Source organism: Ixodes scapularis, unplaced genomic scaffold, assembly GCF_016920785.2.
Source record: "Ixodes scapularis isolate PalLabHiFi unplaced genomic scaffold, ASM1692078v2 PGA_scaffold2__306_contigs__length_199485367, whole genome shotgun sequence".
Taxonomy (NCBI): Eukaryota; Metazoa; Arthropoda; class Arachnida; order Ixodida; family Ixodidae; genus Ixodes; species Ixodes scapularis.
Window position 1 is genome coordinate 78152693 of NW_024609857.1, and position 22727 is coordinate 78175419.

Here is a 22727-nt window from a genome sequence, read left to right on the forward strand (position 1 = left end):
CTCACACCTTGGTGATTGTTGCACCAAATTACGGGAGGGTCGTGGTCGAGAGAGCTCCGAGATCTGGTCTAGCTCTTGGTTATAAAAATAACACTTATCATTTACATACAACTTGTTATAAGTAAGTTTAAAGGTGGAACTCTGAGTCTTTCCAAATTCGATTAGGCTCCTTCGAGCCAAGCGCGTCGCAGGAAAAAAGTCTTCGCTAATGCTGATGCAGTTTAACTTTAGCTTGGCTCTGAGCTGCATCACCTGGTCCTTCGTTTTAAAAGACGAAAATTTGACAATCACTGGTCTACATTTGTTTGCAAAAAACTGTTTCAATCTATGAGCACGCTCGACGTCAAATGACAGCGTGTTGGCAGTCAACTCAGCTGAACCCCTGTCGAAGCAGAGCGCTAACGCGTTTTTAACCTTTTCTTCCGCCTGTGACCACGTTTCAGACACACTGTCAGGAATTCCGTAGAAAAGTAGATTGTTTCGTCTGGATTGATCCTCCATTTCATCCAGACGTGAGTGAAAGGCCGCATTAACATTCCTCTGATCTCTGTTTTCCCGTCGCAGTGCATCCAGTTCACTCTCCATTGTTCCCGCTTTATTCTCAACAGACGTAAGTCTTTCCCCGATATTTGTAATTTTGTCGTCGATTGTTTTTTTGGCTCTGTTTTACTTTATCAATGGAACTTTTTAACTCTGTTTGACCCGTCTCAAACCTTTGCGACCGAGAATTCAGTTCGTTCAACAGGTGAAGCATCTGCGTGAACTGGGCCAACTGGTCTGCGCTCATAGGACCAGGATTTGGTTCAACGTCACCACAACAAAGAAGTGACCGAAAAAAAGAAGCGGAAGTCGCAACACAAGACTGAAAGTGGCGTGGGCAGGTCAGCAGCAATAAAAAACGATCGTCCGAACGGAAAGAATAGCAATTGTCAATTTTAAAACGTACCTGAACAAAAAGAAGGAACAACTTATTAGACATCTCGGCCTCGCTGCCGCCAACCTGCCCACTGAAGTAGTTGTCGAGATGGCACGCCTTCATACACTCGGACAGCAACGCTGATGTCCCACGTAGTCGCTCGGTGTCCCACGACACCTGGTAGTCGAAGATGACACTGGCCGACGTCGAGTCACGGTAGGGTGAGGTGTACTGACTTGTCACCGCGCAACTTCCACGCGGGCAACCGATGGTACCCTCGAAGCAAAGATTAGTTGCTGTCGTATCAGTGGATTTTCCATGAGGCAGCAGCGTGATCTGAACAAAAAGGAGGAACAACTTATTAGACATCTCGGCCTCGCTGCCGCCAACCTGCCCACTGAAGTAGTTGTCGAGATGGCGCGCCTTTAAACACTCGGACAGCAACGCTGATGTCCCACGTAGTCGCTCGGTGCCCCACGACACCTGGTAGTCGAAGATGACACTCGCCGTCGTCGAGTCACGGTAGGGTGAGGTGTACTGACTTGTCACCGCGCAACTTCCACGCGTGCAGCCGATGGTACCCTCGAAGCAAAGATTAGTTGCTGTCGTATCAGTGGATTTTCCATGAGGCAGCAGCGTGATCTGAACAAAAAGAAGGAACAACTTATTAGACATCTCGGCCTCGCTGCCGCCAACCTGCCCACTCGCTGCCGCCAACCTGTCACCGTATTCTTATAACTATAGCATTAACCATGTCAATCACATTGCTGCTAAGGCAAACAGCACACTCGGTTTTCTGCGAAGGAATTCAAAACTTCACCCCCTAATTAAAACAAACGGCAAATCTAACATTAGTACGTCAAAAACTGGAATATGTTTCATCCATTTGGTCTCTGTGGCAAACTCATCTGAAAGATGAACAAAAAGGTATAAAAAAGGGGCGTTGCAATTTATTTTTTCCGATTACTCTTTTTACAGAAGCATGTCTGAACTGCGTAAACGCGTAAACCTCCCTGAACTCACTTTAAAGCGGAAAATATTTCGTTTTACTCTATTTTAAAGGATTTACCACAATAACCCAACAATTAAAAATGAAGTATTTGCTCCTCCCACTTCATTTTTCCCTATATTAGATAACAGCTGTAAAATACAACCCACATATGGATCCACAACATCTTACGCTAGCGCTTCCATACCTCTCAAAATTGAATGGAACGCGTTGCCCAATAACATTGTGACAGCTAACAATATAGATGTATTTTTAATAACCAAATGATAGGCGAACTTTTAGAATTTACAATGAACTAGTATTTTTGACTATAAGTGTGTTTGAACTGTTTGTCATCTTTTGTTTTAGTGTTTTGTTGATTCGTATTGTTTTGATGTTCATGAGTGTATAGACTTTTCTTATTTTCCCACTAATATGAGCTCCTCCTCCCTTACATAATGCCCTGTTTTAGGGCCTTCAAGGTACTATTAACTAAATAAATTAATAAATAAACAAATAAAAGGTTGTTGCGAAGTGTGGTAGTTCGCCTGAAATATCGTAATTGGTGCAACTCTGCCTCGAGGTATTAAAATTTCAATAGTAACTGTTTCCTTGAGGTATGGTAATTGCAGTGCATAAAATCATGGAATGGGAACCTCGTCGCAGTATATATCGTGAAGTATGGTTTACAAAATAAGTTTCAATCCATATATGTTAAAGAAGAAAAGAACCCTTAGTGAAAACAGCAACAACGGACGATTTAATCTTCGACGTTTCGGCCGGAGTCCGGCCTTCGTCAGGAAGAACTTTTACAGATGAACGCGGGTGTTATTTATACAATGCTACGGTCGAGTCCAAATTTCGGCGGGGTGACGGTTGGAGCTTTCGTGAGAGAGATGCGTAGGGCAGTTCTTATCCGTTATTTCACATTTGTCTGAGGCGCGCACGGCACCGAGAAAATGTCGCCCCCAAGGCCACGCCACCGTGTACGTGCACCACATGACGCACTACCAGGCGAACGCGAAGCATCCCGCCGTGCGACGCGCTCGGTGCGGTCACTGCAAGGGCAAAACATGAACGGGTGGACTGTAAAAAATATCCGCGAGAGGGGGGCGGCGGCTCGCGCCCTCTGTGAGGAATGAAAGTAACAAATTGTCTTTCAAGTAGATGGTTCAAGTATGTACTTGGTATACCGAAAATTCTCCCGCCAACGTAAAAGCAAGAACACATTGGCTATGAAACAGTGTTTTACACATATGCGATTTTATTGTCGCACTGGTAACAACCGATAGGTACACGCCCGGTGGGAAAATCAACAGAGGCGAGGGCACGCAGGGGTTAAAAGAAAAACAAGAAATTTAATTAGGCGATAAAAAGCCGCGCACGGCGACAACACGACAAAACCATCAGATCAAAATGCGAACACGCGTTACTCCAACAACACACTGACGAACCTTCGGGCAGCGGGGCCGCGAAAAAAACAAGACAGCACTCAATTCCCGACACAACGCGAAACAACTCACCGCTCGCGACACAAACTACAGCCGGGAAACAAGTTCGTCGGTGCAACGAAGACGAAAGTTCCGAAAAGGAAAGTCCCCACTGCGGGACCCAAAGTCCAGGGAAAAGTTCAAACGAAGTCCGAAGCCTCACCGACGTCTTGAATCCGACGAACGACGAAAGCTTCACGTGGCCGGCGTGGTGGACTGATTGCTCGGCGGCTGACGCAACCGAAGCACCGCACATGCACACTTCCCGAAAAGGGAAAAACCGACGTCCGTCGTCACTGCCGGAATCGTAGCCAGAGCAGAAGGCTTGAGGAAAAGAAGACAGCAGCGCCGACATCACGTTCTCTCAAGCTGCGGGCCGCCATGTTTCGCGAGACGAGGACCGAAGACCGACGACGAGGCGAGAGAGAGAGAGGAGGTGCCGCAGGAAGCGGAGAGCGTTAACTCAAGGTCGCAGTGCCAGGACCTGCATGGTCCCCTTGCAACGGTGCAGCTGGTGCAGCAACGCACCGGTGCCGCGCGCCGCATGAAGTCCCAGGCGAGCGTAGTGCAACCGCACCGACACGACCAGGTCAACGTGACGCGACCGTCGGTGCAGCGCGGTGCGGTGCGGTGCGGCCCCGCCGAATGTGACATTATCCGGGTGAAGAAGCTTGACGGTCGGGGCCAAGTTTCAAGGACGGCGGGATGACGGTTGTAGCTTCTTGAGAGGGGGCGCAGGGTGACTTTGTGTCCGGGCTGGCAGGGGCGACCTGGACGATAGCGTACTATTAGCCCCGAGCGCGAGCACAAGCGTCGCTGCGGTCGCAGCGCCCTGATTGGGTGAAGTGTGCCGTGACGTCACGGCGAGGAGCGCTCTCCCGGTTCCTTCCCGATTTCGCCTTGCCTCTGTCCTCGTACATTCGCTTTAGAGATGGTAACATTCTGTTCCGTGCCGCAATGCACGTCTCGAAAAGAACCCGGTGTCAGTTTTCACTTCTACCCAAAGTCATCGAGAAAAAAGAAGGAATGGATGATTAAACTAAGAATGGGGAAGGCGCCGTCAGCGTCGACCGTTGTGTGCAGCAAGCACTTCGATGAGCAGGACTTCGTCTACCCGGTCTACAAATCTCTGGGTAAGTCCGACACCGGTGCGACGCGTACATTCTGTGAGCGCGTAGTCCCATTTAATTTTATATCTAGGTTACCAGTACCGAAAATTGTCGCCGGAGGCAATTCCGTCGCTGAACCTTCCCGTGCGTCCCCACGACACAAGGCGACCGGGCGAAGCGGCGGCGAGACGCCGGCGTAAGTGTTTATAAAGTTCTGTTTCTCGCACGTTGATGAGCTAGCATTGACGTTCATCTCTCACTGGAATTTGGAATGGCATTCATGCCGGGGGCTCTTGGACGAGCGGCGATGTGCTGCAACCCCTACGTGCGCGTGCCGCACGCGCACAAGTCGCCGGTTGTGCACGTCCTCGTTCTGAAACTTTCAGATGCCTGCCTGTACACGTGCGTGGTAGGCGTGGAACTCGGACACCGTGGACTGGCTGGGTCACCCATGCGCTTATTTTTGATAGAGCACGAGCACCAACTAGAAATAGCGTTCCATGGTAACCAGAAAGGATACTGTAGCCCCCCCTTTTTTTTTTTTTTCTTTTCCGGTGTTTATAAATTTTGCGAATTACGCGAAATTTAGGGGCAAGCGAAATACCGGCCTCTAGAAGCCCTGAATTGCCTCGTCCAGAATTTGCGAAATTTAGTGGTCGCAAATGTCTCTTTGCCCGATCCGTAAAAAAAAATGGGGCTGTGAAAATCAGAAGTTTTACAGTAGTACAATTTCGCTCAATTCCCAGTGTCAGTGTTATTTGACATAAGTAGCTCAGTTCAGTATGTTATCCTAACGGCTACATTGTACATTTCCCTGACTAAATTGCATTTTTTCTGCCTTGTTCATTACGCCACTCATGTTACTTCTCCTTTTGTATGTATTTTCCTTACCTTGGCTTGTTTACCGTTGGCATACTCGAAGTAGGCACCAGTAAAAGTTCAATGTAGGTCAGCACTGCTGTCTGTTAGTCATCTTGTACTTTGTCGGCGACTGTGCGCTGTGCGTATTTGGGGAATGAACTACCAACTAGCCGAGTCATCAGCATTAGTCAATGCGCCATTTTAATAAATTTTTAACTTTCAGGTGAAAGGCATGCTGCTGCAAATCCACAGCAGGTGCCACAACCTCCCATTTCCCTACAATTGGACCTCCTGATAGTACAGGAAAACACGAGCAGCAGCGGGATTTCGGACAGCTCTCCAGTGGAAGATGCCGCCGCAGCAGAACAAGTTCTGGAACCCACGGAGGATGACAGTTTGTGTACGAAAAAGTTCTGGTGTTCTAGTCCGGAGACAATTTTATTTATGTAAAATCGATTTCCTAGATCTCATAAATAACAAATATTGCAGTAAAACTAATTATAAATTAAATGCCCTTCGTTGCCAAACTTTTGCACCATTTGAGGGATAATATAAACGAGTCCGCAGCTATCACCGAGATAGGTGATTGATCAGATGGAAAGCTCGGCCGGTTGGTATAAACCATTGTGTGAACAGAACAAAAAAAAAAACAGTTAATAGTTTGGCAAGTGGGGCCAGTCTGGTGTTTCCATGTGTATTTCGCACCGTTCCTACAATCAGTCAAGTGAAACACTACTAGGAAAACAAGCAGACGGCATTCGCCATTCGCAAAAATTACTGGCGATTGTTTATTCATAGGAAATAAAGTAGTGCGTTACTGAAGTAATAGTAATTCTGATACTGCATTCTTGTTTAGAAACTGTGGATACTACAAAAATGTTAAATGATATGCGTTATCTCATTTGACTGTTTGTGCCAGTAATTGAGTAATGCATCTGCAAATGTAGTCCTCATTTCATTTCATGTATCAGTGATTCGGACGCTACCTGCCCCTTCGCCCACTCCCGAACCATTGGTTGTAGACTCAACTGCGGCAAGTGCCAGTGCCTTCTCAGTTCCCAGAGGGAGCCCCGGCGAACACATCACAAATGTTGAAGGTAGGAATTATATCAATGCTTCATTTCAAACAACTGAACTGTTTCCTTTCTATACCACTCCGCTTTTATTTGCAGAACTCACCGCAGAGCTGGAGAAGTTTCAACGCAACATTGGTGTTCAATTCGATACCATGAGCAACCCATTCAAGCGAGAACAGCTGATAACGATATCTAAAATAACAGACGAAAATGGGCTGCTGGTACTGACAGGAGTGTGCTCATTCGAGTTGTTTTATATTATAACAGAGCTCTACACAGAAGCCCACACACTCCAGTCATCCCGCAGCTTCTGCATAAGTGAGGATGACGCTGTGCTCTTAACTTTTATGAAGTTGTATCACGACGTTACGTTTTCGCTGTTGGCAGTGCTCTTTGGTGTGCACCGAAAAACAGTGTCGAACATCTTTAAAGAGTCTATTTTGATACTCGCAAGCATTCTCGAGCATGCTGTCTTCTGGCCGGACAAAGACTCCGTGGTTAGCTGCCTAACAACCTATTTCTGGGAGTACAAGGACACGAGGATGGTGCTGGACTGCACAGAGATAGAAATCGAGAGGCCAAAAGACCTTATGTCAAGGTTGCTCACATACAGCCATTATAAACGAACGTACACGGCAAAGGTCCTAGTAAGTGAAACACCAGGAGGGCTAATCAGTTACGTAAGCCCAGCATATGGTGAAAAAGCATCGGACACATTCATCACAAAGCAGTCCCAGCTGCTGGACAGGTGTACTCCACATGTCGACATTGTGATGGTGGACAAAGGGTTCCTGATCAGCGAGCTGTGCAGAGAAAAAAATGTGCGAATGATCAGGCCTCCCTTCCTTATGGAGAAACAGCTGACGACAGAAGAAGCCAGGTCGAATCAGTCTATAGCCTGTGCACGTGTTCATGTAGAGAGAGCAATTCAGAGGGTGAAGATCTACCACATTCTGAGAAATCGGTTCGATCTAGATCTTGTGCCACACATAGACAATATCTTCACAGTGATTTCTGGCATGGTAAACCTTTCGAAGCCTCTGTTTAGCGAGGATAAATTCCTCTTCAAGTAGAAATGCGGCAGAACATCTATCTTTAAGTAGTGCTCAAGCATAAATTTCAAACAGTAAATAATGTTGCAAATATTAGACAAACATGTTTCCAGTCCCACATCTCTTTCGTGCATTTTCTTGTAATAAAGAGTATGATTATGCCTGCTCATGATCTTTTTTAATGTGACCAGTTGCTGTCTAGAGGCCCTTCAAATCTAAATTTTTACATTACTATGCAGTACAATTTTAAAGGGGTCGTGAAACAATATTACATTTGAACTTTTCCAACAAGCGTACTGGCACTGGCGTGACCCAAGTATCCTCCTCACATGGGCTGTGTAAAAGAAAAAGCTCAATGTCTTGATGCCTCGCATTCAAATCTACATTATGGAGTCGTCGGGCAGTCACTGATTACAATCTTCCAACATGCCATTTGTAAGCCTGATTTGAGGACACCTGCGCCTGTAAGCTCTGATAGGTAGCCAAGACCGCAACTGTTGAAACAAGTCTCTATTGTGCAAATTCTAAATATTTCTTGATCATTCTGATAAGCCCACAACCGATGACCAAGTACAGAGTCGTACTACATGCACAATGCACGCATGAAAAATTCTAAGCTTCTTGGCTTTATCAGAATGATAAAGATAAGTTTACAAGTCCCTAGGTTTCTGAACAGAGAAGAATGAAGCAAATGAGTGTTCTGTAGGTACGCCTGTGAAGTTATTTGTATTTGGCAAGATTTAAAAAAAATGATGCATGACCCCTTCAAAAAGATGCTGAACCAAAATGTGGATTCCACAAAATAAGGCCGCAGAAGAGTTCAACAGGACACTATGAACCCCAAAACATCACTCATTCAGCGATATCTCGAACGGATGGTCGTATTTTTGAACAAAAAGGGGCGCGATTGAGTGGAAAATGTGGCGTAGCTATTCTCCGGGAAAGATTGAGAAAGAGAGAAACCAGCCTTCCTACTCTCCTCCCCACTTTGGTTTGCTGCCTTGAGGGGACAAAGTGAAGAAAGGGTATGAGAATTGGGATGTGACTGGCCTCGTCTGCCTCATTCAGTCGCTTCCTTCTTCTTCAAAAACATGGCCATCCATTGGAGATATCGCTGTATGAGCGATCTTGTGGGGATTGTACCATCCCGCCTACTGCACCTGCCTTACTTTATGATGTCCCAATTTTAATCCAGAATCCCTTTAAGCACATAAATTGTAAAGACAGGACAAACTTGATTCAGTCTAAACAGAGAACGTATGTGGGAGCACATATTTTTCAAAGAAAGATGAAGCTCTTTCAACTACATCCTGAAAGTAGTCTTCATCAAATTCTACTTTGATGCAGACATTGTCGTGCTCGCTAATGTAGACAAACAAGTCACCGTGCCTGACTCCTGCGAGACGCATCTGCATTTGCACCTGGCAGAAACAGGTCGTCGTGCGCTTCAGATTCTCGCCTGGAACATTGTCTTTGGTTTTTTCCATATTTTCCTGTAGGAACTTGTTCATGATCTCAGGGCATTTAACCTCGAGGATGCGCTTTGGGCAGCAAATGCACTCCACTAGACCATCTGGGCTGGCACCAATGTATGGTCGTCCCTCCATAACATGCAGGCCACACTCTCTCACCACTAAATTCCCATGCGCTGCATACTTTGTTTTGAAGCACTCTTTCGCAGTGCCTTCCGTTTCACTGCCACGACGCATTGAGGGCGTTCGGACGTTTGTTTGACGCATAATCTTCTTCAATAGGGGCCTCACGTCATGAGGGCCCATCTTTGTTCTGAGCGTTTTCACCCTCGTATACACACTGTACGCAATGGATGCGGTAATCATGCCCACCCTGTGGCGCATCCAGAGATTCGATTTCTGTTGCTCCCGTGTCGAGAACTCAATTTCTTTGACGTCCTTGGCACCCTTGCTCTCGTGTAGGTGCTGGAGGACGTCCTGTAGTTGCAGCCGTTTGCCGCTGCTCCCAGCAAGTTTGCTCAATTCATCCAAAGAGCCCATCAGGGTTAAATCGCTGGGTCCAGGCTCTGAGGTGGTGTCGAAGTCCATGGTAGCTTCCACGGCTGCAACGTAATACAGTATTACTATCTATAAAACATATCCCAAATTACTCACTGTGCCCAAACCAAAATGCATGCTTGTCAAAACTGAAATGTGTGCAACCCAAGCATATACATGCATTTTGTGAATGGTAGTAATCGAAAAAAAAAACACTTTCACAGATAGCAAACCTTAGAAAATAAAGTTTCTTCTCTGCTCCAGTCATAATGTTTCCAAGCTAAGTGAGCCGACCGGAACATTGCAAATGATTGGAGCCTGCTTGTGGCTAAGCATATGAGTTAGCAATGGTACACTAAGTGCAGAGCATGAAATAAGATCAGAAAGACATATAAACCTCGAAGAGACAACCGCCAATCTACTAAAGGTTGTGTCTCACCATTAAAGCAACTGCTTAACTTCATTATTATTATTATAACTTTGTTCGCAAACATAGGTGAGACATGATTTTAGCATTCGTGTCTCATTGCGGCAACAGCAATTATCAGGTAGCACGCTGTCGCCCGACATCCAGCTTTCATAACTTAATTTCTGTCACCAAACAAAATTCTACTGCACTGCACTGCGAGCTTGCTGTCATCTTGTCTGTCTACCTCAGTTTGTGCTTCTTGCGCAGGGGGTAGCGGTGATGTCAGAACGCCGAGCCCTGATTGGCTGATTGCGACCCCCTATCTGAGCTTCGTCTGTTCCTTCGCAACGTTGTCTGCGTCTGTCTTACCTTTCCTGTGACTTTCGGAAGTCCTGGTCTTTACGAGCGAGCTCGACTTCGCCTTTCAGAAAGGGCAGACGAAGTAACTCAAGCGGTGCGTTGTTTTTGTCCAACAACTAGCAGACGCACATCAAGGAGAGAAGTCAAAGGACTCACTGGCGAGGTGTCCCGAGGCACCAAGGTTTGTTTGCTAAGAACCGAGAGTGAGGGTGGTTAGTGTCCACAAGTTCCCTCCCAAATACTTTTCCCCTCCTTTCATGTGCAGCGAGACTCCTCACTCTTTAACGGCGTCGGCGGGTTGGCGCAGTTAACGCCGTCTGCTAGTCAAAGCGATGGCTGCTTTACCTTTCCTACGACTGTCAGAGATTCACCGCTTTTTCACCGGCGAGAAAGCGGCCTTCAAGAAAGGCGAAAGGAAATACCTTAAAGGATACGTCCTTTCTTTCGAGGTGAAGGATTTCACTCTCGTTGCGAATGTCCAGGCGTCGTTTAAAAATTGTAGCTACGCGGTAAAGATGACGCTCTCCGATCAAGGTGACATTTTAGAGAGTCACTGTGAGTGCCGTCGCGGGGCCGCAAAGTGAAGCCACATGGTGGCTACCACACTTTACGCGGCTCTAAATGGACTGCCCAAGATGGACCTTCCACAGCAATGGCTGCAATGCCCCAAGAGCAGCATGCCGCGGTAGGTCGCTCGCTCAGGTAAGAAGTAAACACCATGTTCATTGCTATGTTAAAACGTTTAGTTGCACGAGTTTCGTGAATGGTACCTCGCGTTTAATGAGTTGTTCAAAGATAATCAGCTAAAGACAGATGAAAGCTGATGTAGTGACTGCAAATAAACAAATACGGCTGTGCAATCGGTACTGTGAGCGCATCATAGCCCAAAAGTGCTCGATCGCTGCTTGTCGTCACAACTTCCTCGCTCGACTAAAAGGCTGTTGTCAGGTAGCATATTGGGATACGTATGTGTGGCGTTAACCCAGGTGGTAAAAGTTTGAAAACCTGTGCTAATCTGTGAAAGAGAATCCGAGCAAGATCGATGGAGCTACCCGAGCGGCGTCGAACCTATTGCGGAAGTTATGTCGTAGACTCGTTGACACCAAGAAGTAATTATTGTTATAATGCAATTAAATGCAAAGGCGCAAGCGAGCTGGACAAGAAGGATGAAAATAATCCTAAGAAAAGGGGAGCAAAAGGGACAAAGGACAAACACTTTTTTTTTTCTTTGAAGGCCGTGATCTCGCGGGTGAAAAAGTGGTGAATCTCCGACAGACGCAGGAAAGGTGAAGCAGCCATCGCTTTGACTAGCAGAGAATGTTAACTGCGCCAACCCGCCGATGCCGTTAAAGAGTGAGGAGTCTTGCCGCACACGAAAGGAGGGAAAGAGTATTTGGGCGGGAACTTGCGGACTCTAGCCACCCTCAGTCTCGGTTCTAAACCTCGGCGCCTCGGGACACCTCGCCAGTGAGCCCTTTGACTTCTCTCCTCGATGCGCGTCTGTTATACTTCGTTTCAGCTTAGGTCCGAGCGTAGCCGATGTTATGAGCTGAAGGGCCAATCAAACGGCGCAAAAAGTACAGTGTTATGGCGTGCTCTCTGCGCGTTATAGGACTAACCGGCGGAGAAGCACGCACAGACAGACGGCGAATACCAGCTGATCCTATCAACTGCAGAGAGCATGCCATGACGTTGTGCCTCTTTTGCTGTTTGATTAGCCCTTCGGCTCATAACATCGGCCAAACTCGGACCTAAGCTGAAATGAAGTATAATTGTTAGACGAAAACAACGTACCGCTCGAGTTATTTCGCCTGCTCTCTCTAAAAGGCGAAGTCGAGCTTGCTCGTAAAGACCTGCACTTCCGAAAGTCGCAGGAAAGTTAAGACAGACGCAGACGACGTTGCAAAGGAGCAGACGACGCTGCAAAGGAGCAGATGACGCTCAGAAGGGGGGTCGCGATCAGCCAATCGGGGCTCGGCGTTCTGATGCCACCGCTACCCCCTGCGCAAGAAGCAGACAAACTTGCCCTCCGCATAAGCTGTAGATTGTTTGCTACCCAAGCAGCAAGACTTCTCAAGGATTAAACAGTGACAACAGTGTTTCATCTGCTTTTGCGGAAAGTTTTGGAGCTCGGGAAACCCCAGAGAGCACACCGGTCGACGCCTGTATACCTAGTAATCCAGCTTGAGAAGCTATGCACTAGCATTTGCGGTGATTCTCTGGTCTTACATCTATACCGAATATACGAGGAGCTAGAGTCCACCTTATCAGCATATTTTTCTGTCGCACGGCACCCAGTTCAACCAACATAGTTTACAGCAATGACTGCTGGACAGCCAGTCAGTGTGAAATCAATAACAGCTTTTAGCAATGTCTGCTTTTTACCTTTCTTATGTACTTTACGATCACTCATGTTTGATGTTCAGCTATCAAACACACCGGAAGTAATACACGTTTCGGAGTACAGCCTTTGGGTGCTGCCATCTTCTTGGCTGGGGTGCGCTTCAAGGGATGCCATGATCCAATCACCATAGCCTTAGTGAGGCATCGTAATCAGAATATGGCATGCCCCATGCATACCCCAGCTAACAAGACGCTGGTACCCAGAGGCCCTGCTCGCAAACGTGTGTAGGCTGCCCTAAAGAAATCAGCAACACCAGTCTTGATTAATTGTCACAAAACTATGGCCAGCATCATCATTCATGTTTCCACTTTGCCTTTCAAGCGTGGCATTGCCTCACAACCTTTCTTGCATAAACATCACCGTTTGGAGACAGTTTAGTAGGCGTAACATGATATATCTAAATTACCCACACTTTTTATTTTAATGATAGCCTGCCTAACTGACCTGCTCAGCGGCACATCTATATATTTATTTATTTGTGGAATATAGGCAACCAGGGCCTATACAGAGAAATCGTTAGGAAAGTAAGATAATCGCCAAACACTTTACCGATAAATATGCCTGTGTACTATAAAATAAAATTTGTTAGCCTACCGACCTGGCAAGACGCATCATGCGCCATCATTATTTACCTGTTAGCACACCAGAAGCGTTTACATAATACATGAACTGTTATTGCATAGGTATGCCATGTTCCTATCCTGCACCGTGACGGTTGTCAGTCAGCACGTTTACCGACCGTTGCTGAGCATGTGCTACTATCCTTGTGCTTACAGTTTTAGGCTAGTTAGAGTGCGCAAATTGTGAATGATGCCTCAGAAAACTGCTCCAGACACAACAATATTGTAAATACGTAGCATGTTTATCGAGCGTCCCACTACTTGTCTAACGCATTCTTTTCATGCAAGACTGAAGTCTCAGACACATGCTCGGCTCTAATTAATTTAACTGTGTGCGCATACCTTCTTCGACTGCAGCTTCAAAATGCATTTTCGCGGCTGACCGATGTCCTACATCCTTCAGAAGCCTTTCGAGGACGTGCCCCTGGAGTTGAGGAGTCTCTTTGGCCTTTACCTGGGGGAAAAAAAAAGCACAAATGGATGTCAGGGATCAAGATGCAGATACTTGCCATGCAGACACCCAGGGTGTCTGCATGGGTTTATTTCTAAACAATGCGAGACGAGCGATCCAATACACCAACTCGTGTTTACAAACAAACCGGAGCGCCCCTAGCGGACACCACCGGCGCTGAGCATGCGCGATGGGGGTGTCGGCAAGAAGCTCGCCGTCGACCATACACAAACCGTTGAAATGCAATGTTGTCGGCGTCGGTATGAGTCCCCCTGCCTTTTTTCGCGTTCGAAATGTTGATTCCACGTCTTCCTGGCGATGTCTGACTACTTGAAGAGCGTCAGCAAAATTACCGAGGCTCGTTACACCGCAAAACTTTGCGTGAATAGTGTGACATCTGGCGCTTCATTCCGCGTGGACGCCGCAGTATGTATGCTAAAGCCTGATTCGCATGATGCGATTTCGCTCGCAATTTTCAGTGGCGACGCCGCTCAGGCTGCAAAAGCGTGAACCGTAGCCGAGATAGCCGACGTCGATACTGAAATTCGCAAGCAGAACCGAACCAAGTGAATTAGGGATAACAAGTCGGTGATGGCCACTGGTAACAATGATCAACATCTTTTTGTATGTACTGTTTACATCGAGCCTGCTTACCAACCTTCAAATTTAAGTCTTTTCAGGCCTGCACTTACTTCTTATCGCAAGTACAGGGCCAACATTTGTTCTACGGGCCAGCGTCATCTAAGAGAGCAGACGACAAGCAGAAACGTTTGAAAGAGCAGACGACAATTCGAACCATCAGGGGGACGTCTGAACTTGAAGGCGCACTGAACGTAGTCCGTAGGTGGTTCGCATAACTTGACGGTTTTCTGGCGTTCATGTTGAAACAAAGCAAATAAATCTGATGACCACAAGTATTCGTGAATTCAACTCAAAGTGCGTCCCGCCCAAGCAATCGTTGTCCGACGGCGTATGCTTTTCCCTTTTCACGGCATATATACAGATCCTCGGACAAACCGAGCACGTGAAAACTGTCCTTCAAATCTTTCTCAACACTTTTGGTACGGCCCCAGTCGCAGCGTTTTGACAAGAAGGCAGGTTTTTGTCTGGTTCCCTTCAAACCAATGCAGATATACACATCTGGCATGGGGGCTTCTGCCCACAGCCCCAGACTGGAAATGCGACCGGTGCGCCACCACCGCGCCACGACATAACAGAGATGAGTTTGTGTATAGACATTCAGCATAGAGGAGGCGATACTTAAGCATTCTTTCTGGACCAGAACTGTTACATAAATGCGATAGCCAACATGAAATAGTGACATCTTAAGGACCTGTCATATTGAAGAAACAGTTGGAGAACTTGGCCCATCAACACAGGGTAACATATTTTCAGGGACCCTACCACATTGCAGCAACGGTCCGAAAACATGTCACTGCCGCCCGGCCACCATTTTTGCCAACTTGCCCTCTGACACAGAGAGCACCTTGTCGAGCGGTGCTGACAGTGCAGCGAACACTCTACCATTTTTTATGTTTATTTTGTCTTGTGTGTTCTGTGGCACTGCTGAAAATCGACTTCTACAAAGTGCAAAGGGCAAAATCTACTATGATATGTAGGCACGTTGCCCGAGGAAGGGGGCGGGGAGAAGAAAAGGGGTGCCACGCAACCCCCCCCCCCCCCCCCCCTGCTGTCCCCAGCTTTGCTGGGGCCTTCTATCCCGTCTCCCATATCACATTTTTTCATAGGTGCCCCCTCCCCTTGTCCAAAACAAAACCCTGGCTATGTGCCTGACAATATGGCTTCCAGTAATGCTTAAACGGGCCCTCCAGAGCGTTCTGCGATGGTCTATTTATGGCGGTAACTCAATCTACAGGCCCTAAGGACCTTAAAAATCATAAGATTACGGCAATGCGCGGTGGATTTCCCTATTAAAATTGCTATCAAAGTCCCCGGCAGGCCCACCTTTCTGAGATGACCCCGAAAAACGGGAGGGGCATCTCTTTACGTGTCAGCCAATAGCAAGCGAAGGATTCCGGCGTCACTGTGCGTCACCAACGCGGCCGACCACCGACCCGCGGAGGAATCTCTCCGAACTTTGTGCTCGGCAGCCGTCGTTCGTCGCACCGTCGCGCTGCTACTGCAATATGCAGTCGCATTCCACAAATGACAAGGAAAAGTTTAACTCGTTGATGAGGAAGGATCGTAAAGCTGGCTTCGGAGTCGGGATCCACGGGAAGAAGGAACACGTGTCCCGCAAACGCACGCCTGCAGACGCCCCGGGTGGCAGACGAGCCGATGAGCCGACGCATCACCCCCTAGAAACAAGCTTGCGGGGAGAAAACAGTTCGCTGGTTTTGGAGCGATAATTGCGGACTATGTTTCCCGCACCGCAATCAGTTTACGTTTTTCTCAAACTCTAATTTACAACGAGCTTAAAAAGTGTTGCAATAATAATGTTCGCATTCACCGCGAGATGCAGCATTTCCATTGGTCAAGTTTTAGCGATGGGCAGGGAATGGGGAATTGTCTTCCAAGAGAAAATAGTCCCGATATATTTCTTCTGCCATCTGCTTAATAAACGGTTATGTAATCTAAAACTTTGTATACATATTAACTTGCACCTACTACGCAATATAACAACATAAACAGACGATCGCAGAAAGCTCCGGAGGGCCCCTTTAACGCTTAGAAATATCACCATAAATATTTTTCTGTCCGTTATTTCTTAAGATCGCTCTTCATACGCAGATAAAGCTATCCGTTTTCTCGTTGCCCCGTAATTTGTACGGCCACAGACCTAGGCGATACAAGTTGCTGCTCTTTTGGTTACCAAAAACTGTCGCACCGAGAACATTACTGTTGCCATTCATGTCAAGCTGTCATTTATCCAATGCGACACGACTGTTGAGCAAGAGAGCCAACGGCTTGCAAGTTGACAGATTGCTGGCAAAAATTCTGTGTTGATGTCGTCACTATGTTTCGGTCAAGACTTGTAAACATATGAACAGAGAGCTAAGGCGGAAACAAGCCGGTGGTGGTTGAATATGAAGCACGACACAACATAGAGGGAAACCCCCAATGTTGTCTATTGTTTCCCCAGCATCAGGATTTTTAGTTTGTCTTGATTAGCTTACTTTCTTTGCGCAAGGTAGGTCAACCATCATTCTTGGCTCATATTTCTCCATGACGAGCTCCTTTTGCACTTTGCCCCACTTCTGAGGCTGGTCGGTTGGCGATAGCTGTTCGAACGTTCTTGCAGCGTTGATGTGAAGTAAAACAGCCACAATGTGCTTGCACTTGTAGTTTCTGCAATAAGAGAAGACCCAACAAAACAGACGGCTTTGAGAGATGCAAAGAGTATATTTCGAAAATATTTCACCACAGCCACTAAAGAGGTAAGCTAGGCGAGTCCCCTGCCGCAATTAGCATGATGTAAACATGGCACTTATGTTTGGGCGCATAAACGTAAAAGCAGTTGTTTATGAAATACTAGCATAAATAATCCAGATGTGTTAGCCGCTCAACTAAATTAAGCACCCTCGCGCGAAAGGGCTAGCTCTTCGAAATGTGTTGCCTTAAGTTTAATATTTGGAACGAAGAATATGTGCCGATACGACAAGCAGCCAAGACTAGCGAAATCCGATGCTTATTCAGATCCCGTTAAAACCTTCACTTTCTTAGCCACAATTTCTGGCGAGAAGGGTACAGGGGTCGGACACTAAATTTTGACAGTGTTCTGGCCTCTAGTAGACAGAAATAATACTTCTGAGATATTAAGTTTTGCGAATTTTTGAGATCGCGAAATTCACGAAAATTAAAGGAACACGAATATGAAGGATTTCACAGGCTCTTTTTATGGAAACAAAGTTATGTTACTTCAGATCACTGTAAAAATCGAGCGTGTGGTTTGGCTCGTGGCAGAGAAGATCGGCCCGGCCCGAAACATACCCTGCCTTGCAAGTGCAGCTAGCTTGGTCGACCTCCGACCTGCAGACGGCGACTTTCACCTCGTGCGGGGCGCCAGAGATTGCGGATGTTTGTAAAACAAACGCCAGGAATGTGTAGCAGTCGCCGCGGGCCGTTTCAACGGCGCACTCAACGACGTGGCCAGCGTAGTACACATCCTCGGCCTCGATGAGGCACCAACTTGTCTCGCAGGCCTTGTCCACATACCGATTAATGCTGCTCACCGGCAGCGCAACTGCAAAGGAAAATTATTAGCGCACCGGTTACCGAGGTCGCTCAGACCACGAACGCTACACCGTTCCTACGCCAAGTATTTTCAGTCGGTGGGCGCGTTCCGCGCGCAGCGGAGAGCTGGGAACTAAGAACGAGCTTACTTACCCGTAACTCGATCTCTGGTGTGTCCGTCGTCCATGAGGCAGCACGGAACAAATCCGGACCCGATTCCTGCTCGAAATTTTCACAAAAGTCGACCGCCTCGCGAAACCACGAAGAAAAACAAAACCATCGTCGAATAAACAGACGAGAAAGGATCTACCGCACCGAATACCGAAGCAGCCTGCCGCGTACGACGTACACAAGCCGAGCCGGGGAAAATTCGCTCCTCGGCGTGATGTCACTTCGACTGGCCGTGAGAGGGCGCCACCCGAAGTTCTCGGGGCTAATAGACGAAAGTTACACGAGCAAACTAAAATGCTGTCTCAAAAAAAAACAATATATGAAACGGCACGGTCACCTGTGTTGTTTTCTGCGGCATGCATGAGTCAGACCTGGAAGGGAGCAATGATAAACCTAGAAATAAAAAAGAAATACCATGAATATCTATCTATCTATCTATCTATCTATCTATCTATCTATCTATCTATCTATCTATCTATCTATCTATCTATCTATCTATCTATCTATCTATCTATTTATATATATATATACGGCAGGAAAACGCACTTGAGACGGTTGGTGGAGTTTTTAAAACATATTATTCGTAAAGTTCGTTGACGTTTCGGCCTGACAGACGGTCGTTGGAGTTTTAAAAACTCCAACAACCGTCTCAAGTGCGTCTTTTCTGCCGTATATACCTTTCGTCATCCGGCGCTCCGTTTCTCTCTCTCTCTCTCTCTCTCTATATATATATATATATATATATATATATAGATATATGGGTGGTTTCATCTCAAATCGTGCAAGCAAAAAGGGTCGAATTTTTCATTTTGATGAAAAAAGTATATGTTATGGCGCCGTTGCTAAAACCGCAGTCGACACAAACCGCAAGTTCGTCGGATTTTTTGTTCTCGACTTATGAATTTTTAAAGAGGCCGCGGCGAAAAGCAGTGTTTTTCACACCCGTCGTGGGTCGGATTTTCCGCTTGATCTCCCGCCATGGATTTGCAGTCCACATTATATTATTTTTTTTTAAGCACTCTGTGGACACATCTAAAAGTCTCCAATACCATGAAATAATTTTAGGCCTTTTACTTTTTTTTTCTGTAAAAATGTCAAAAACGCCTCCTCGGTCAATTGTTGACGAACTTTGACAATTAATTACTGGCGATCTACTTGGGTTACACCGATATTTTTTATGTCCACGGAGAGCCCAAAACACGCTATTTATATTTATTATAAAATGCCCTGGCTGTATAAAATATCCTTTGCGGTACGTTTACGTTAATAATATGCAAAAACCAAAAAGTACCATTTTTGGAATTGATTTTCTCAAAAAACCCATTTTTTATTTTTTTATTTTTTGTTAAAATGTAGATATGATAGTTGTCTACGCGAAAATCAAGCCTAGAAAGTGTATATTTTGTTTGTATGTTCTACATTTAAGCATGAATATCGTACAAAGACGTGTTTTTACGGCTCGAAATGGACTTGCGAATTGCGCGTCTTCACAAGCTTGGAAATAGTTTTTTTCTTTTTTTTAACGTTCCCACATAAAACTGAATTACAGTATTTCCACCCTGATATATTTATTAATTATTTAAATTTTTTATAGGTGGCAAGCTACATTGGAGGAGTTCCAAAAAGAGAAAGCAACACTTCTTAACAGACCAGCAGGGGTCGTAAATTTTTAACGTGCAGGAGTAGGCAGACGTCTTATTGACTCGAGGCTCTCATTGGCCTGCATGAACGTCCCGCCCTTTCGGAGCCAGCAGATGACCACGACCTTTCGCTCTCGTTGTGTTAGACGGGACGGCCCGTGACAGTAAAGCGAGCAGCGCACCCTGTGTCACGAGGAGTGAAATGGTACGATTGTGTCGTTGACGCGGCGAACAGTGACAGCCACCCAGGAGGAGTCTGTCAGAGTATTGCACAAGGGAAAGCAAAGGAATCGTTGCCTGAAAGAATGAGGACACCACGGCCTTACTATGTCGACGGTCAACAACTGTTCTGCCAGCCAAAACAACGCCGCGTGCGCGCTAAAACCGGCGGCGCGGGACAGAAATCCCGCAGACGCACACACGAAGATTGGCCGGTTTCTTTAGGGATGTGGGGAAATTTGAAACCAGCCATCCGTGCATGCGTGAAACGATACCGCCTGTTTGCCCTAGCTTCGAGCGCCCTATCCTTACCTTGAAACGGCCGTGCTCTCTCTCTCTCTCTCCGGGGAGATCCGATAGCACCGAAGGGTTATCTATTAAACTTGAGAAAGAAAACGAGAAGGGAGTGTTTAAGTTTAATTATCCCCACCAACCCGCTCGTTCTGTCCTTATAAAGGGTTATCTCTTTTGGAAACAGCAAAGCCCGCAGACTGACATTAAAACGAGCGTGTTGGTAAATATACTTGTGTTTGTATTCTGCCCGGAGACTAGTTGGGTCGAAGTCAGCCTCCTCGTCAACTATAACCGTTTGTGAAGAGTGGGCTTCTCCCGAGATGAAACGTTAGCGCCGGCTGACGTGTTCTTTTGAAAAAGGGAAGGGGAAAGAGAAAGTTTGAGTAACTGCAGAAACTACCTCGAAAGCTCCTCTCCCGATATTAAGCTTGGAGCATAGTCTCGGTTACCTTCTCGCGCATCGCCTGCTCGAACCTATTCTTCACTTTCTTTCGTACAGCCACTGTTCCGCACAGCCGTCGTAGATGTGCGTAATAGAGGGAGGAACAGATTCGAGCATCATCTGGACGCCGTCATCCTGCCAGACTTCAATGTCGTGGGACCGACTCGTGTGTGTTTCTTCGCCACGCTGAACTTTGTTTCTCGGGTGCGGTTTTTTCTGAACGCTTTTTTTTTCAATGTTTTCTTACTAACTGTTTGTTAGCACTGTTCAGTTGTTGGGTTTATTTGGTCATGGCGTAGCGGCCTGGCGGTGATGTAGAGAGCGTGTTCGCACGCATTTGGTTGCGCCCGTTTAGGGAATGCCCGGGGGAGTTGGTTTTTGTTCTTGCCATGTGCGGCTGAGTTTTCCCATCTTTATTAAACTATTGATTTTTTTTTGTTTTACCTTTACGTGCCGTCGACTTCTTTGTCTGACTTTCCACCAGGTGTGGACCTATCGCCTTGCCACCGCTCGAACCTAAATACTTTATTTTTTTAACGCAATTTTCGTTAAGAACGGAGTTGGGCAATTTAATTCCTATTTATTTTTATTTCCTACCCCTCTCCATGACACACTCTCTGCGTGTTTCGGACCGTTTCTGTGTCACCACTTTTGTGTATTACGGAAGTGAAAGGACATTCCCTGGTGACCTGTGCGATGTGCGGTGACATACAATTCGTAAAGAATTGTATGTAATATATCGACGATGTGGTGACTTTCTTTGTCTTAGTAATATGACAGCTAATAGCTAGTCGTGCTAGTTTACTTTGAAAGGTTTATAAATCGAAACAATACAACGTCTGTGCCTTTTGGTTATTGAAAGTCTACTAGGCCTGCTGATTTGGTTAGATATGCATCTCATGGTTCCCGCTCTTATCAAAACATACATAACAATTCAATATCACAAAATCCGTTTATAATTGATTACAAAATGCAGAAGAAAATTCAAGAAAACTTTTTCACAATTCATAGAGACGCATGGGTCGCTATGTCTTACTTAGGTCTTGCAAAACAAAGACGTCTTTTCCCGATATTGAGGCCTAAATATAAAACATGCAAACAAAATATACACTTTCTAGACTTGATTTTCGTGTAGACAACTATCATACCTACATTTGAACAAAAAATAAAAAAAAAATAAAAAAAAGATTTTTTGAGAAAATCAATTTCAAAAATGGTACATTTTGGTTTTTGTATAATATTACCGTAAATGTACCACAAAGGATATTTTATACAGCCAAGGAATTTTATAATAAATATAAATAGCGTGTTTTGGGCTCTCCGTGGACATAAAAAATATCGGTGTAACCCAAGTAGATCGCCAGTAATTAATTGTCAAAATTCGTCAACAATTGACATAGGAGGCGTTTTTGACATTTTTACAGAAAAAAAGAAAAAGGCCTAAAATTATGTCATGGTATTGGAGCCTTTTAAATGTGTCCACAGAGTGCTTCAAAAAGATAATATAATGTGGACTGAAAATCCATGGCGGGAGATCAAGCGAAACATCCGACCCACAACGGGTGTGAAAAACTTTTCGCCGCGGCCTCTTTAAAAATGCATAAGTCGAGAACAAAAAATCCGACGAACTTGCGGTTTGTGTCGACTGCGGTTTTAGACACGGCGCAATAACATATATTTTTTTCTTCGAAATTAAAAATTCGACCCTTTTTGCCTGCACGATTTGAGATGAAACCACCCATATATATATATATGACGACGACATTCAAACTGAGTTAAAAGCAATAGAATTTTAATAATGCCGCGAAACTTTTAGGACAAGCCCTTTCAGTCTATCTTTTGTAGAAGCACTGAGTGGCAATCACAACGCTTGTTTTCGTAACCAATATTGCTTATTATTCAGTATTTTACAACTGGGACATCTATTACTAGTGTTGCGAACAGCGGATTTTACCTGGAAGCTGGAATGATTGACATGGTTTGCACAAGCCGTCATCGCACTGTATGCTGGTGGTCATTGCG

General features: G+C 45.9%; 2 protein-coding genes across 2 annotated transcripts; one reads left to right on the forward strand and one right to left on the reverse strand.

Annotated features, from left to right (window-relative positions):
* Positions 1-6760: 6760 nt before the first annotated feature.
* LOC115323597 lies at positions 6761-7513 on the forward strand. Its single transcript, XM_040223680.2, has one exon. It carries the CDS (start codon positions 6788-6790, stop codon positions 7511-7513), a length of 726 nt encoding a protein of 241 aa, XP_040079614.2. The 5' UTR covers positions 6761-6787.
* Positions 7514-8736: 1223 nt separating this feature from the next.
* LOC115323595 lies at positions 8737-18288 on the reverse strand. The gene is made up of 5 exons (XM_040223681.2): positions 18093-18288; positions 17697-17949; positions 16883-17054; positions 13637-13748; positions 8737-9566 (listed from the first exon to the last, which is right to left on the reverse strand). Exons 1-5 carry the CDS (start codon positions 18124-18126, stop codon positions 8737-8739), a joined length of 1401 nt encoding a protein of 466 aa, XP_040079615.1. The 5' UTR covers positions 18127-18288.
* Positions 18289-22727: the final 4439 nt, after the last annotated feature.

Coding starts and splice junctions, on each gene's coding strand:
- LOC115323597 (XM_040223680.2), top strand. CDS start 6,788: ATGAAGTTGTATCACGACGTTACGTTTTCGCTGTTGGCAGTGCTCTTT.
- LOC115323595 (XM_040223681.2), bottom strand. CDS start 18,126: ATGGACGACGGACACACCAGAGATCGAGTTACGG. Junction 13,749..16,882: donor ACCTACCTTGCGCAAAGAAA/GTAAGCTAATCA, acceptor TTTTTCCCCCAG/GTAAAGGCCAAAGAGACTCC. Junction 9,567..13,636: donor TGAAGCTGCAGTCGAAGAAG/GTATGCGCACAC, acceptor ATTACGTTGCAG/CCGTGGAAGCTACCATGGAC.